General features: G+C 42.4%; 1 protein-coding gene across 1 annotated transcript in view; it reads right to left on the minus strand.

Moving 5' to 3' along the window:
* plxna4 (plexin A4) overlaps positions 1–15740 on the minus strand; it is a gene marked incomplete at both ends in the record, with an annotated part of 207926 nt that extends 192186 nt beyond the window's left edge. Inside the window, 2 exons of the mRNA XM_080517929.1 lie at positions 677–859; positions 14493–15740. Of these exons, the coding sequence (XP_080374055.1) occupies positions 677–859; positions 14493–15740 (1431 nt within the window). The remainder of the gene's footprint in view (positions 1–676; positions 860–14492) is intronic.
* Positions 15741–16583: the final 843 nt, after the last annotated feature.

A 16583-nucleotide genomic window follows, 5' to 3' on the forward strand; every position in this document is an offset into this window, starting at 1 on the left:
TAGCAAGTTCTGTTCAACATGCTGATGTGTGCTCCAATCTGCCCCAAGGGCTCCGGGCTTTATACAAGTCCAAAGTGAAGGGAAAGTACAGCGGATACTCCCGATACAGGGTGTATAGAAGTCTATGTGTGATATATGGTGCAGTGGATAAGGAGGATGTTGTGAGATATCAGATAGGCTTGGCTGACGGAATAAAAACCCCTAAGGGGCTCTCCTGATCCCTTTTCCTCAAAATGCACTCACATATACACACAAATTCAGCTTCTCTCCACAGCAAACTACACACTTCCTCCATTCAGTGTCAGTGTTTTTCACGCACGCACGCACGCACGCACGCACGCACGCACGCACGCACGCACGCACGCACGCACACACACACACACACACACACACACACACACACACACACACACACACACACACACACACACACACACACACACACACACACACACACACACACACACACACCTCCACCAAACTGCAAATCCAGCCGACTCAGCTGATTTGCTTGAAACTCAATCTGCCTTACGACTACTATCATTCCTCCAATCCAACAGTCCCAAATTCCCAGCACTTATACTCTACACTCTTAAAGATTGGGAAACCAAATTTCCACTTCCATCAAGTTATCCACCTCTGTTAACCCTCTCAGGCAAACATTTCTCCCCCTTACCTTCTTGACCCGTCCGCTTTTCGTCCCCACGAAGACCAGCGAGTGGTTCTTGTAGACGTAGGCAATGACGGACGTCATTTTGTCGACTGCGTCGGAAAAGAGGGGCTCGCCGCGCACCATCTCCGACACGCCCAACGGCGCGTTCATGTCGAGGCCGCAAAAGTCATCATCAATGGTCAAGAGCTGCATTGGAAAGGGGAGAAGTGAGGAGAAAACAAATTGAATTCATCAAGTTCAGAGGCGGTAGCGGTGCACTGGTTAGACGGCTACACTCTATACGATTACGGTTTTCTGTTGGTTTCCTTGACTTCCACAGTCCAAAGACATGCTTGTTGATGACTCTAATACGTGTAACTGTGGAATGTTGTCTGTATTTGTGTCAGAACTGCGATGGATTTGTGTCCCGAAGTTGTGTTCTGCATTTATCCCACTGTGAGCCTCTGCTATGACCCGAGTCTGGATGAAACAGATAAAGACGATAGATGCATGGATATTGTTTTCAAATCCAAATTTAAGGTACATTTTTCATACACATACAGCCAATGCGTCTGAAGGAAAAGGAATTTGTGATGCTGCGCAGCACAGCACAGAGTTTATTTTTCCAGATAAACCTTCGACTGACAAATAAACCAGCGAGGAGTGAGCTCAAGATAAATCAGAAAAGGAATCAATAAATCACATCTGCCTATCAGTGCATTTTTATAAGGGACAGATATGGATGGGAGGTTGTCAACAAAAGAGAAATATTTTGCATGCCAAAGAGAATCTGGGAGCATTTATCTGTCTGTGCATCTGCCTGTCCACACACAACAAATATGAGAGCGGGTAAGAAAGAGATGAAGATGGAAGAAGACTGCAGTCAGGCTCCAGTTCTGTAATAGCGCCAGAGGCTGCTCTGTCAGGCACAATTCCCCACCGTCCACCCAACACAACGGCAACTGCAGAAATGCCAGTGCAGCAAGATATTCAGTGTGAAGTGATTCAAAGTGAACTCAGGGATATATATTTAAAAAAAAAAAAAAAAAAAAAAAGAACTGCTGCACTATCACATGGTCCTGAGCAAAATCACTGCAATGCATCTCAATACACATACAATGTATAGAAAGTGAATTAAGGGAGAAGAAATGGAACTCCAGACGCAGGGTTCATCTGTTATGCTCAGCGTGGATATGCTGCTGTGATTTCGTAATTATATGCACATACGTGTGCTTCATGTTTTCAGCCTCCCTGCATTTTGTGTTTAAACCTCTTGGCATACATATTCTTACCAGTCACTGCGGGCAGAAATGACTTATGGGTTTTGATAAGAGAATAATGGTGCTGCGGATTGGTCATTATTCCGGCTGCATGGATGGATTTGAAACACTTGATTCGGGACTGAAGCTGGCGCTGCTTGATTAATAGCTTTTGCAATGTGTTGTGTTGCTCCATGAAGAAATGTCATGGCAGGTGACGAAGCACGTACATATTTTAATAACACAAAACAGGCGGGAATTATTTGATATGATGACTGTGATTTGCAAAACCCACAATGTATTGCACTGACTTATTGAAAAGAACTTTGCAAATGGGTAATGAACCATGGACAGAAAAAAGATGCTTTTATTTTGATTTGAAAACAACTTTTTTTTAAACGGTTCCCAAGGTGGAACTTTTTGAAAATGCTCTGACTTCATGAAGATGGAGGAGTTTTCTCTGACAGCTCAAAGACAAGCATTTGTGGCTAACTGGTTACTGTAAATTGCCCCTAGCCCCCCCCACCCATCATAATCAGCTGTGTCCGGATCCAAGACCCTGCAACCCTAAGTTTTAATAAACTAGTATCAAATGTTGACATAATGATGGGTTCTTGGGGGATTTCATAATAAGCAGCAGTCAAACCACATTGCACTTCTCCAACTATCTGGTAGTTGAGCTGAAAAATGTGGGATTGGCTTTGGAGGCAATGCGTCTTTTTGTTTATGTCTTTTTCCATTTGAAGCGCACCTTTTAGGCAGTCGATAAATCTTTTGAGTACCAAGTGTCTGTCCACAACCTATCACTGAAGGCCATCAGAAGCCTCAGACTGAGCCACAGAGGAAATATGGGATCTGCTTTCATTAGACAAATGGAACAAGGCTGTGTAGGCCATGGGCCCCGGGCTATAATGTGGGGCTTGACTGATCAATAAAGATGACCTGAATTTGGGTCAAGATCATACAATGAGGTCGAAAAACAGGCAGCTGAAGAAAGAAAGTGAGACCGGCGTCAACATAGACCAGATGCCAGAGAAAGTAAACTAATGTGAATATCTGAACGGAACAGAAACATCCAACTCTCTTTGCCCGTTTGCCAGCCTTTCCTTTCCTTCCCCTCGTGACCTTTTCAGAATGAACTGCTGTCAAGAAAGCACTCTCTGTGCTCCAAGCCGGGTGGTAGCTCGCTGCTAGACTAATGGTGCTCCGATGAGGACCAGGGTCATTCTTTAAAGGGTCACCCTCTCTTCCATTTCTCACTCCTAACTGGTAGGCTTGTCGCTTTGTATTCATTCTTATTTGTGGCTTGTCTGAGAAAAGGAAAACACCCTCTCCATGTCATCGCAGGTTATAAAGAATGCTCATCATTACTCAGGTTCAAAGGTTAACGGAGTCTACCAGAAGGAAAACAGAGTATTTTGTAATATTTGAGCTGTTTCCTCAAAAGGTGAAGCTCTGGCCTCAAAGATTAATAAGGCTTCAGTAAATGCAAAAGGGTCATCATTAAATCAATAGTAAATCATTCCATGACGTGAAATAGTGCAAAAGGATTTATTGTGTGTGAAAATGTGAATGTGGTTTTGTTTTTCATTTCTCGACAGTGACACAGGAGGTAATATTCCTGCTCGTTGCCAATCACAACCATCTCTGTCCTCAGTGGTGCAATCTAATGAAATATACTTTTTTTTTTTTCCTGGCAGCCCTTTCAACAAGGAGACACGTTTTCATTATGCCACCTCCAAAACATGACGTTTGTAGTTGAGATGCCAGAGACGTCTCCAGTCAAGAGTACCAAATAATATCAGTGTAGCCTTTGGCGTTGTCTGATAGCGAGACACTGCTGTCATCGCTCCTATCATGTTTTGTGCCCCCTTTCTTCCTCACGTCCCACCTCATTAGGGCATTTTCACACTCGGGGTGAAGATTTCTAATGTATTTTCTGTTCGCCATTTCTATCGTCAATACAAGTGGCCATGATTTTCTAGGTTGTTTCTAGGTAAGCAACATATTTTATTTCACTTTCTACGTGATTTTGATAAATAAAGAAAAAAAACAGCGAACGAAGATCACGGGTTTCACCCTTTTTCATTCAGATACATCATTTAAGCAAATCATAAATATTGAATTCCCTATCTCCATCTGAAGTGGGTTATACGCCTAATTAATAGCCGACGAGCCATTCAAAACAGGTGAAACAACCGATACAAACTCACTCCTTGCCCATGCCTGGCAGGTATTTCAGCCAGCGTCCCGCAGCGTAGCAGCAGAGGAGAAAGATGGAGGGTTCCTCCCTAAAGACGGAGGGGCAAGAGAGCAGAGTCTCTGGATTTGGACAGAGGCCAGGCACTGAGGCAGAATCAGGTCACTCTCAGCCGTATCCATCTCTCTGCTTCTGTCTGCCTGCCAGCACCGGCACAAAGAGAGCTCTCTTCTGGACTGTGCGGAGGGATCAGCAGATACAGAGTGGAGGAGAAAAAAAAAAAGAGGGGGGGGGGGGGGCAGTGGGCGCGCGCGAAAGCGAGAGAGTTGCTCAATGCGATTAGTGGGGGATTGAAAGGGATCCGCTCTCCAACGTTCTCTGATGTATAGCCTAATCTGGGCTTGCACTGTCGTGAGGGGCCATCCCATTGGCTACAAGTTCATGAAGTCAATGACACACGTTAAACTGGCGCGACGTTTCAGACAAGACCATTTCCAAGCATTTCCAGTTTTTCTTCTTTATTGTTAATAATTATACCACTGTGACACCCTCAATGGCTTTATTCACTAATCAATGTTAGTATATCTCTCTTCTGAGCTCTCTTATGAAAGGGTTATGGTTCGCTTGTTTTACTGGACTTATCATGATCACAGGGGATTTTTTTGGTTTTCTTAATTTAACCTTTATTTTACCAGAAAATAAAACCTTGTTGAGACTAAAAATCTCTTTTTCCAAGAGTGTCCTGGCAAAGACAAGCTGCAGTACCTTAAGGTTCCACTCAAGACAGGCACATAAAACACATAAGAAAAATGTCAATACAGTAAAAAACCATGCAAATAAATAAACACGTTTCCCACGAATTAAAATTAAATCCATCATTCGATCATCCATCTCCAAGTCGCTTTTTTAAAAGAAAAAGAAATGATGAAATCCAACGATAAATGCAGTTGCGTAATTAGCCGCTTGGACATCTAGCAATTCCCTTCTGTTGAACTGTGCTGAATGACTTTCCTGCCAGGATGATTGTTGGCACAAGAGAATCGTGTCATGACTAAGTGGATTTGCAGTGTTACTTTAAAGATATAATGGTAATATTTGTTCATGGAATTGACTGTGTTGTGCTGCAGGACTCACATTGCAATATAGCACCATAGCAGAAAACATTTGATTGACATCAATTTCATAAAAATACTTTTCAAAAATGGAAAATACTAAGAGTTATATCAAAAAGTGAAAGCTTTGTAAAGTTGAAACTGAAATATTTAAAGTACAATTTGATTTTTAATTAGAAATACAGCTCCAAACAATGTAAAATGAAATATATGCTATCTGGAAATAGCAGAAAATGGCATGTCAGTATAGAGTCGATCAGTAGTAATGTAGTAATCAGGTGTAGTACACACTACAGCAATGATAGCGATCCTGAAAAGGCTCATTGACACTTTCCACAAGGAGGACAAGCCACAGAGGATCATAGTTGAAAAGGGTCAGCTATTCCCAGAGTGGATTGGAATGACAAAGTGTGTGAGTAAAAGGTGTAGAGGCAACGGCAATGAATGAAGAGCGTTTCCAGGCTCGTTTCAGTGCATCAAGAGCGACGAGTTTGGATTCAGATTTGTACTGGAAGCCTCATTGTTCCAAGTTCCCAGTGTCTACAATCTGTGGTGATCTGGGTTCTTATGTCATTCCACGGCATTGATTCAATGCGCTTCGTCAAGTCCAGAGTTAATGCGGCCGTCTCGGAGAAGACTATATAGCTCTTCGTCCATCTGTCTCCTGAAGACACCGTCAGCAAAACACTAATGCTGAGATTACTCTGTGGTGGCTGAGAGGTTAGAGACTCAAGTTTGTGACTCAGTCCTGAGTATGAGCTCCTCAGGAAGGGCCTGAATCCACCACTCCTCCCTGAGCACCGCCCATGGCTCCTACTTTGACTAATTAAGGTTAATTATGAAAATCATTAGTAAAATGTAGAGAAATATTTCCCCAAAGTCACATTTGTAGTATAAGTTTAAGTTAAGTCATTCTGAATCTGTTTCTGATGGCTTGAGTTAAGTGCTGTTTGCTTGCTGTTAGAAAGCATCCACAGGATATTCACATAGAGAAAGCACTGGTGTTTTGTTTTTTTTGCATCATTCTGACTGAATCACACTCAAAATTCTGTCTGAAAGCAAAAATGTCGACGTGCACTATAAGAGCTGTCACCAAGTGGACCTAACTTCTCAGCTGTGCGGCACCCTGGGGATTGTTTTGAAAACCAGTCACAATGATAAGGACTGAAAAACGAATATATATATATATATATATATATATATATATTTGTGTCTTTGTGTCTGCCTGGCAGTCATAACATCTCAGGAAAGTTGTGTGTCAGTCGAGTTGTATCCGTGCAGTTACATAAACTGGGAAACGCGAGTGTGTGCTTTACCATTGAGACAACAGGGGAGTTGGTGTGAACGGTGGACAACCACCCACTAAAAGTGTGACTGCAGAAGAAAGTTGAATTACACACGCGCTCCATTTGCAGGGTTCAATATGAGGCGCCAGGCTTCGATAAGCCTGCGATATTTTGTAAATTCATGTTTGTGGTTGCTCGCACCTGCCAACTGTTAGCTGAGCAGCAACAACAGATGATAAATATTGGTTAGAGAAAACAATCAAATTAGGAATTATGAAAACAGCATACCGATTCGGGAATGAAGCTGAGGCATGGAGACACAAGACAGAGGAGATAGATGAATGAGGGACTGCAAAAAAGGTGTGAGAGACAATTTCCTGAACTGTATTTTCCTCTAAAATATGTACATATACTTATAATCTATATTTCTCTAGAATAATGAAGCAGGTTCTTATTCACCCAAAGCTAAATATGACAACTAAATTAATCTGCATACTGAGTTAGATGGATAATTTCACATAATGTTGCTGTTTTGGTTGGTGGCCTGTCTTTGTGAAGTTTTCATGTTCTCCCTGTTTGTGTGGGGTAATCCAGTTTCCCCTCACAGACCAAAAACATTTATTTGGGGGAAGGGTTTAACATTTGAAATTAAAAAGAGCATATGGTCTTTTTGAGTAAGTTTGTTTCGCCAAATACACCAAATACAAATACCTGTGAGATTTGTCAACATTTTGGCAAGACACAGTTATATTGCACATATTTTGGCATTTGCTTACTGGTTTATGTTTGGAGTAAATAAATGCTTGTTTGTTTATCGCAGAGATTCTTCTCATTCATGTACAATGCGTTACCTTGTGTTCAAAGAGTTTTTAATGCCGTTTGTGGCATCTCTCCTTAAATTAATAGGTTATTATTCTTATAGCGTTATCAAAGGTCTTCAATGCTTTTCGAGCCATTCATTGAAGAACCCTCGTTCAATTTGTTCAAGGATAGTTTTCAAAATGGATTCCAAATGATCTGGATTGAAATCAGTTGGAAAATGTTAAACTGTCATATTTCACAACCTATACTTACAAAAAAAACTTTAAAAATGCTCAAATACTCACTGGATGTCTTCAAAAAGTTTCCCACAATCCTGCTGGCGTATCAGACTTTACTAACTGGTTATTTCAATCATTGTTTTATGCGAATCATTCTTAAATGGAGCCATAAACAAATCACGCAGGGTAGCGGAATAAAGCACCCGGTCCAGTCAGTGTTTTGAGGCGGGAGGCCAGCCAGCGAGGAATACGATGAAGGAAGCAAGAGACACTTGTTTAATCACAGAATAATGATATTGTGATGGATCCTGACCTTTAGCAAGTGGTATCATGTATGGAGATTTAATTAGCGAGCCAGCCAGCGAGCAGGACAGCGGATATGTGGATGGAGAGGGAGTGAGAGATGGTGGGGCGGTGAGGATGTCCTTAATGAATCCTTTACTTTCTCTTCCTGAGGATGTGGAGTAGACTGACTCATCATCGTCATCAGCCACAGCCAGCCACTGATTGTGCTCCGAAATTGGGCGGCGGTGGGATGAAGAAGTTGGTCAAGCACAAGCAAAACATAAGAACGACAAGCCCCATAACACCAAAAAGTGAGCATCGGGTGAAAACAATGTAATGCAGAGGGAGTTTCTTTCAAATGGAGGATGAAGCGAAGCGGGGATTGAGCGCACGTGTTGACGGCGTGCGAGAGAGATCAAGGGAAGGACTCGAAAGAAACAGCAGCGGCCATGTAGAATAATCTAATTAATTGCAGCGAATTCAGAATGTGAAGTCGATAGCACATGACAAATGTGGAAGAATAGCCCGTGGCATGTTAGTTAATGACATGTAATTAATGATCATTAGCAGAAGGGATGAGGGGATGACCGGAGCCTGTCAGGGGCTTAGACGCGACCTTGTAATTTCCCCATCCATGTTTGGCGACGGTGGCAGTGGCGGGGTGCATCGCTGTGCTTCAAGCAAGCATTGTGCAGAGACATAAAGGAGAACAGGCCTGGAGGATATGAGAAGTAGTGGTGGTAAGTACTCTTATAAGAACATGAGGGGAAGGACAGGTAAGAGGAGAAAAGAGTAGCGTAGGAAGCAAGTAATGAATCAGGGATAAGAGAGAAGAAGAGCGGCGGGTGAATTTATTGCAGTCCTGCTGTTTTGTTGTTCTGTTTTTTTCTGCTGACATAGTGAACATGGAGGGAACAGGCAGCTTTTTTTTTTCCCTTTTTTTTATAGGTCACATGCCACTTCACAATGATCTATGGATGCGGGTCCTTTGCAGACTTATACTGTTGAGCACGCATTATGTGGCTCAGCCAAGCATGGCCATTTGGGGAAGAGAGGGTGTATACCCCCCCTACCCACCACCACCAACAACACATTGATTCTCTCCATCCATCCTTTCTTCAGCTCTTTCAGTCTTTCTGTGCATTCCCTCTTTCTTCTCTACTTCTTCTCCTTGTCGTGTCCCTCCCACTACAACTGGAAGTCACTTAGAGCTGTTTAAAACATGAAAGGTTGAACAGGAGTTAAGAAAGGATTTTTAATATTGGCGCTACTTCGGTCCAAACTTCCTGAGATGAAAAGAAAACTCCTTAATCAAACTATAAACTCACCAGCCACACATGTTTAACAGCTTGGTGACTAATAATCAATAAGTCCATCCTAATAGACGACGATGAAGGCAACATTCAGGAGTTCAAAACAAACCCTTGAGAATCAGGAACTAACTAGAGTATTTCAGATTCTGCTCATCTTATGGAAATTTTAACTAAATTCTACAAAAGTTTATAGAAGTCCTATGAGAAGGAGAAATAATCCATTGAGCAACAGTTGATGATGCCATAAGTTATAATTCACTCATTATAACCAATAGATGTAAAATACTATCTGTAGATGCTCGTCATGTGGATCATATGGAAGCTGGTTAAAGTCAACTAAAAAAATTAAATTAAATCTACAATTTATATGAACACACCAAAATTGTGAATTTGGCTGGATGACTCCATTGCTTCTGCAAAGAGTAAGATGCTGGGCTCAGACATCAATGGTGCAGGTATTTGAAGCACAAAGTCATAACGTTTAAATCCGGATGAAGCTTCTCTTTGTAGACTTTGCATGTTGAGTGTGAAGCGGTTTTCTCATGTTACTGCCTTAAGAGTTCAAAAACAAACATGTAAATTTAATTGACCGTTTATTTCCTTCGCGTGAGAATGTCTGCGATGGTCATGAACAAATCCCAACGTTGAACCATTCTGCCGAGTATGAACAGCTGAGATGGTTAAAAGAGGGGTAATGGTATAAGTATTTGTTTTTTCTCGGCACACTTTGGGTCCCTTAGGACCCATTGAGCATGGTGTAAAAGCCACAGCATTGTTTGTAGCCATCAATTACCACAGTGCCTACTGCTGATGGCCAATTCAAATAGGATAAAGTGCCACATCATTAAGCTCCAATCGTCATCTCGTTCTCAAATGCACTCTAAGATCACAAGATATGGACTCCAAACAACAACATTGGGATGTGTTGAAACAGGACATTTGTTCACTAATGTTTGTAAATGTATGATGCAATAATTTGAAAAAGGAGAACAATCTCTTTGAGTTATTTGTAACCACTATGCTATGAAGAATTACAGTATTTTTGAAGAAAAAATAAAAGGAGTCGCAGCCACTTACGAGCATAATGTACCTAATGAGGCCAAAACATGTTTTCCCTTTAGCTTTGCATTAATTTTGCACATTTAAGAAAAACAAGAGAAAAGGATCTCTTCTATGTATCACGTGTATGAACACAGTGGTACAATGAATTTCTGTGTGCCTGCAAGGTTCAGGGCTGCAGTGCTAGATTTGTTGAAACGCCAAAGTTGTGTCGTTAAATTTTCCTGCTGAACTCTTTTGCCAGTCCTGGAATTCAAACCATCAACATTCTCATTCCTAACCAATAATCATCAGACCGAGCTTCCGCTGGCTGTGTAGTTTATTAAACAATTAAATGATATTAAAAAATGTAATTTGTTTCAGAATTGTGAAAACTCTAAATAATGAGGGACGTAATTGATGAATCATGACACCAAATCTTAAAGCCATTTAATAATCATGGCTGAGGTTGTGAGTGTTCCAGAGGGGCTCCGGCACAAGTGAGAGCAGATTGTGTGGTATGGTTGTCATACATCTGGCTCTGGAAAGAAAATGATTAGTTTTCTTCACATCGGGTCTGAATATGTTCCCATATCAAAAATGTGTGTATTCCGTCTGTGTGTGTGTTCACGTTAGGCCATACAGCCAGACTACTCTAATGAGCCTGGGGGCTGTTCATCTTCTCCCTAATTGGAGGAAAAACACATCATGTTCGAAATACGACAGTATTTCAAAGAGCCAGCAGAAGAAGAAGGGAAAAAAAATGTGTATGAGAAAGCGAGAACTGGGGAACATAGTGCGATAGAGAGAAGATGCTGAACGATGAAGAGGGGGAGATAAAGGGCCGTGGCCTTAATGCAAGGCACCTTCTCATCTAAGTTTCTCCTCACAATAACAACCAACATAGTGACATATAATGATCGGGTCTGTTTTCCGTCAGGGTTTTTTGGGCTGCATTTGTGGTTGCGAATGGACACTGACCATTACAATTTATAATCCTCCCCTCATGGCTCCAAGCTCAGAAAATTTACTTGGTAGTAAATGGAAATAAAAATAGAAAATGAATGTGTAATATGTAATTAAGATTTTTCTCAAAGAGACTAACACATTAGTAGCGTAACAGTTAGGGGTTCTTTTTACAAAATGACATGGTGTTTTAAACGCCGGTTTTAACTCAATTCAGGTGCTTTTTAATGTGTTGCATGAATCAGCTCTGTCTGAAAACTCACCACCTACAGAGCAGGAATTGGACCTTACACGTCCGCACAGTAAGCCTTTGATACAATATTATGAATCAGAATTTAGCATTTTTCCTCCAAAACAACCAGTCTCTATTAAGTCTTTAACACCCCCCCCCCCCCCCCCCCCCCCCCGAGGAGATTAAGAGAGCATGCAAGCTTGTGTAAGAAACGGGTAAGAGTTGTAATAGTGTGAGTAAGACTTTTTTTTTATATATATTTATGTGGTTATATCAAAAAGCTGTTTAAAGCTGCCTGCATCCCATAACTCCCTCACATTCGTTGTTTGGCATGTTCGAGACTGCGTGTGTCTGTAACTCAGTATTGAATCATTTAGAGCAGTGCAATAACTCATCTTAAAGTTACAAAGCAGTGATTCATAAAAATCAAATGCAGGACATTAGTTCAACCAGGTGTGGAAAACGCTTTAAAGACTGTAACGGGTGGAAGTTGAGCCAGCAAGTGAGTGATTTCATTCTCTCTCTCTCTTTTTCATGAATATATTTAAATTTTGTCATTTCCTGTTTGTGTAAGAGGGAGAGTTCCAAGTCTGTATCATGTGGCTCTTTGCAGTACCACGGCCATTCATGTGGCTCTTGGATCCTGACTGGTTGGCCACCCCTGAACTCAACAAACATGCGAGTTAGATTTATGTAATATCATACATCTTTAGTTTTACATGTAGCAAAATGCGTCCATCCCTCTTCTGTAACGATCCAACTTCCATGTTTTTGGAGAGTGAGAGGAAAAAGGAATTCCTATGCACACGTTACAACACACAAACTGTGCACAGACTCGAATCGGTTTTAAACATTCTAAGCATGCAACATGTAATTACTTTTGCACGTTTTGTGTAAGTGCACTAGCATTTTTCCGTACTTCTATCTCTTTAGTAAAAAGTTACGTTCATTATTACATTTGGCGTGTGAAAAGTCTTCCAAACTCCACTATGACCATTTCACCAGCAGCCATACTTACAAGTGTGCTGGCACACGTGTGTGTATGTGTGTCACAGCTCATCCATCTCCTGCAGAGCCCACCGTCACTTGTTCGGCAGGCGCTAATTTATGCGCTGGCAGTGGCGCATGCTGAAATGGCATCATTCCTCTGCGCTAACCCCTGCGTGCTCCCCTCGCACTTCCTTTCCCTGCTGACAGCTCCACCCCAGGCATGATTTATCAGGCCCTCGAGCAGCAGACAAAGGCGCCCTGGCACGTGTGCCGTGCCAGAGACAGATTAATAGATAAACACAGCGATTTCAGAACCAAACACTGGAGAGGGTCAACTTCATGATGTCACCACGTATTGCGCGAAGAAAAGGTCAGATGATATGGTCGGAGCAGCGAGGCAATGACATTTATGTTCCTGAAATATGAGCAAGACCAATTCATCAAATTACTTGGGGAAGTTTTCACAGCTATAACTTTTGATAATGACGTTGAATTGATAGAAGTGAGGGAAATGAAAAGGTTTCCGTGATCGTTTTGATTACAGATGTTATATATATTCTGAGAAGATCTGATAAACTTGATTGATTGATAGACGAGTTAATAGGGCGATGATTTACTCCTGACAAGGCTACAGTGCTTCAAACAGCCTGAAATGTGTATTTATGTTCACAAAGCCATACAATACAACTGATAGGTAGAGATTGCGCATGTGTGCATGGTTAGCATTGTTGTTGATCTCCCTAATTCACTACACAGACATTACTGCCAGTGGTAGATTGAATTATTTGGCTCCAGTTTTTTGTAAATCTTCTGTTAGAGTGCTTTATTTTTGTCTTTCCAAATTAATTCTTGGCCTCACATGTGTGTGTCTAGCAAGTATTTACTAATGGCCCACATGTGAGGCATTTTCGAGGGGATTTGGAAATTGTAGCATCCACCCAATTAGTCATCCACTCACTTTTCCAATTAACATTTACCTAATAATACACGTTTCTTGCTTACAGTCGTTATTTTGTCACATTTACTTTTATGTGCAAATAAAGAGAAAATTTTTTTTTAATAAATAAAAAAGAGCTGCTGTGTGTGTCACTTCTCCTCATTAATCTTCTCTGCCCTCACCTGCCAGTTTCAGTGATGAACTGCACTCTTTGTGGTGCTTTTAAAAGATGGTACAGTGTTTTCCACTTGAATGTGAAGGTGCTTCAAAACTACCAGTTTCTGGATCATCAGTGCTGCGTGCAAGAACAAATTAACATACAGCTTCATTTCGACTGATCTTTATACACAAACCGACGTCCTCACTGGGGTCCTTAACTTAACCCATCATCTGCACTGCAGGCTCCAAAATGATTTATTATCTGATCAAGGTAATTTTCTATTTCTTCAGGGTCACAGCTTTTATTAATAATGTTATGTGAGATGAAGAACACAACAAAAAATGCATAAAACAGCTTTGGCTGCTTGTGAAGGTGGTCTAAACACGAAACACCCAATTTAACCTTGTTTTTTATGTGCACAAAGTGAGAAATCAAATGAACTGAATCACTGAATTTGTAATGCTGTTATGGAGAATGGAATTATGGAAATTTGGCTGAGCATTCAGCTGCATTGTTTAAAGGGTGAGCGGATTAAAAGAGGCAGTGGATGGTTAACATCTCATCGTAATGGGATGGAGCATGAACCCACCCAAGAACACAGTGTTCCTGTGGCCCTCCTGCAGTGCACCCAAGCTCATTATAGTAACATGGGGACGGGCCTTCAAATCTAATATTCCTCAATAGAAAGTCACCTGTAATGTCCTTCACATGAAATTACTGAAACAACAAGGAATTGCCACTGATTTGCTTTTCTTCACGTAGCCTTCTACCATTTTAAAAATGATCTAATTACATCAATTTTCTCAATACTGAGTTAATTATACAATTTGAGCTGCAGGAGTAAACGTTTATATTTGAGGACAGTGTGTGTAATTTCATAGGCTCAGTACTTTCTCAATAATAAAAATCCACCACCGCTTTATTCTGTATTGCACTGTTAGCCTTTGGAGTGTTTGTTCCTAAAGCCCTAATTGTTTTTGTCATTAAATTGTACACCTGCAAAGTCAAAGTGTGGTACTCACCGCACTGCTGCAGGGAATATCTTTGACTTTCAGCCAGGCCAGGTCCAGTGTGCCCTCTCCCTTGTAGCAGGACTGCAGCCTCTCTTTGATTTTCTCGTTGATCTTGCGCAGAGAGAAAACACAGAGTGCCGAGTCCTGAAAGGCTTTACGCGGACGCCTCTTTTGTCCTTTTGAGAATACAGCAAACAGGACATCGTCATCTGGCGCCACGTCGAGTGAGCGCGCCAGGTTTGCGCCAGCCTTGGACAGGTAGGCGGCCTCAAGCAACCGGTACTCCACATTTCCGTCAATGCATCCAATAGGCACCTCCACATAGGAGTTGAATGCTGTGTCTGCCTTGCAGAGGCGGACGATCTTGGAAGTGTAGACCTGTTCCCGACCAGCAGAAGACGACCCAGTGGTCGGCCCACCTCCCATTTCAGGCTGTAAAGTCAAAAAGTAGACAAAGTTCCCACTGGCAAAGCCATAAATGTAGTATATGTCGAAGTCAGGGATGACAGTAAAGGTATCTGAGGGGATTTTAATCATGGAGGCCACAAACTCATCATGGAAGACATAAGCAAACATGCTATCCTCCTCCGAGTTTCTGGATAACTTTCGGCTAGAGATGGTCGGGAAGTACTCTGGCTTGCCATCCACTGCTGTGGCTATAAACAACATGTCCGGTGAGGCGTTGCCATAAGAAACAATGACGCCAAACACAGAGCCGCTCTCGTTAACACCAGAGAGGTAGTGCTCCTTCTTGTGAAAGGGCTCCCCCAGTTTGAAGAGGTCATCTAGCCGGAGGAGTTTGCAGATACCCTGGTACAGGCTGCCGCAAGCCAGCAGCCGATTCTCACGATAGTCCATCAAAAGCATCTTGTTGACATTGTTGGTGAGCGTCAGCGGCTCGCTGCAGGGCTGGACGATGCGCGGAGGGTAGCACTTGCGGTTGTCTTCGTCTGGGCCCGTCTCGTGCGAGACCAGGACTTCCAAGTCTGGGGACAGTTTGTAAATGCGATTGACGGCTCCCAAGTAAACATTGCCATTACGATAGTCCACCGCCAAGTGGTTAAATGTCCACTCTGGGTTCTCAGCGCGAAAGGACGCGTACTCCTCGTCCTCTTGGAGCAACGCCGTGATCACTTGGGAGCCGGCACTGTGGGCCTGTGGCGCTTGCACCACTGTCTGTGACGTCACAGGAAGCACCAGACTAGACAGGAAACAGCAGACAAGGGAATAGGTCCGTATTCTGGTGAAGGATGTCATGGCTGTGCTCGGGGTGGGACTGGTGAGGTGTGGGACAGAGGCACAGTCCAGTGCTGTTGGACAGTCAGGATCAAGTCTCTCTTGAGATGGAGGGCATTATGTACCTGAAGAGAGAAGAAACAGAATCAAATGAACACCAGAAATAAAAGGACTTTTTTTTTTTTTTAACCAACAAGTTACTGCAGTCAAGGCAGCTCTCATTGGGTGCTGAGGGATCCACACAATGCACACAAAAAGACTCTATTACGTGATCTATGTTCTAATTTTATCTGGCACAGATTAGAGCAGAACATACTAATAAGTAAAACAGGTGAAGAGGCCAAACACTTGAGACTCCAGAGCAAGCTATAATTGGAGAAGAATTGGGCTAAAGAGGAAAAAAAGAAGCAAGAAATGAGGCTGAGATACAGCAGAGCATCAAAAAGGCAGTGTGCAGAGCAGAGGCAGTTCCAGATCGTAGAAACAGGACAAAAGAGGACTAAAGCATTGTCTCAAAGGAGGTGATCAGCATGGCTCCGCACCATCTCACTGCATGGACCCCTGTCTCTCTGCACCCCTCTTTGCCTTTCTGTTCTCATCACCACCACGCAACTAATTGATTCTCCCCCCGGAGTAGCAGTTTGCATGCTTTAGCGATTTCTCCTTTCTCCCAACAGGGCGGCTCACCTGCTGACACTGCTAGCACAGAGAAAAGGACCTTCTTCCCCTCTTTAGCATACCTACTCGCACATTGCGAGAAGGTTCATGGGCAAAAGAGGAACAATTAAGGGGGAAATGCAAGTGGTTGCAGAAATAGGCTTCCCTATGGTCCATCGGTCATTTGCACACGCTCAGCATTTATGC

Source organism: Blennius ocellaris (genome assembly GCF_963422515.1).
Source record: "Blennius ocellaris genome assembly, chromosome: 22".
NCBI classification, from domain to species: domain Eukaryota; kingdom Metazoa; phylum Chordata; class Actinopteri; order Blenniiformes; family Blenniidae; genus Blennius; species Blennius ocellaris.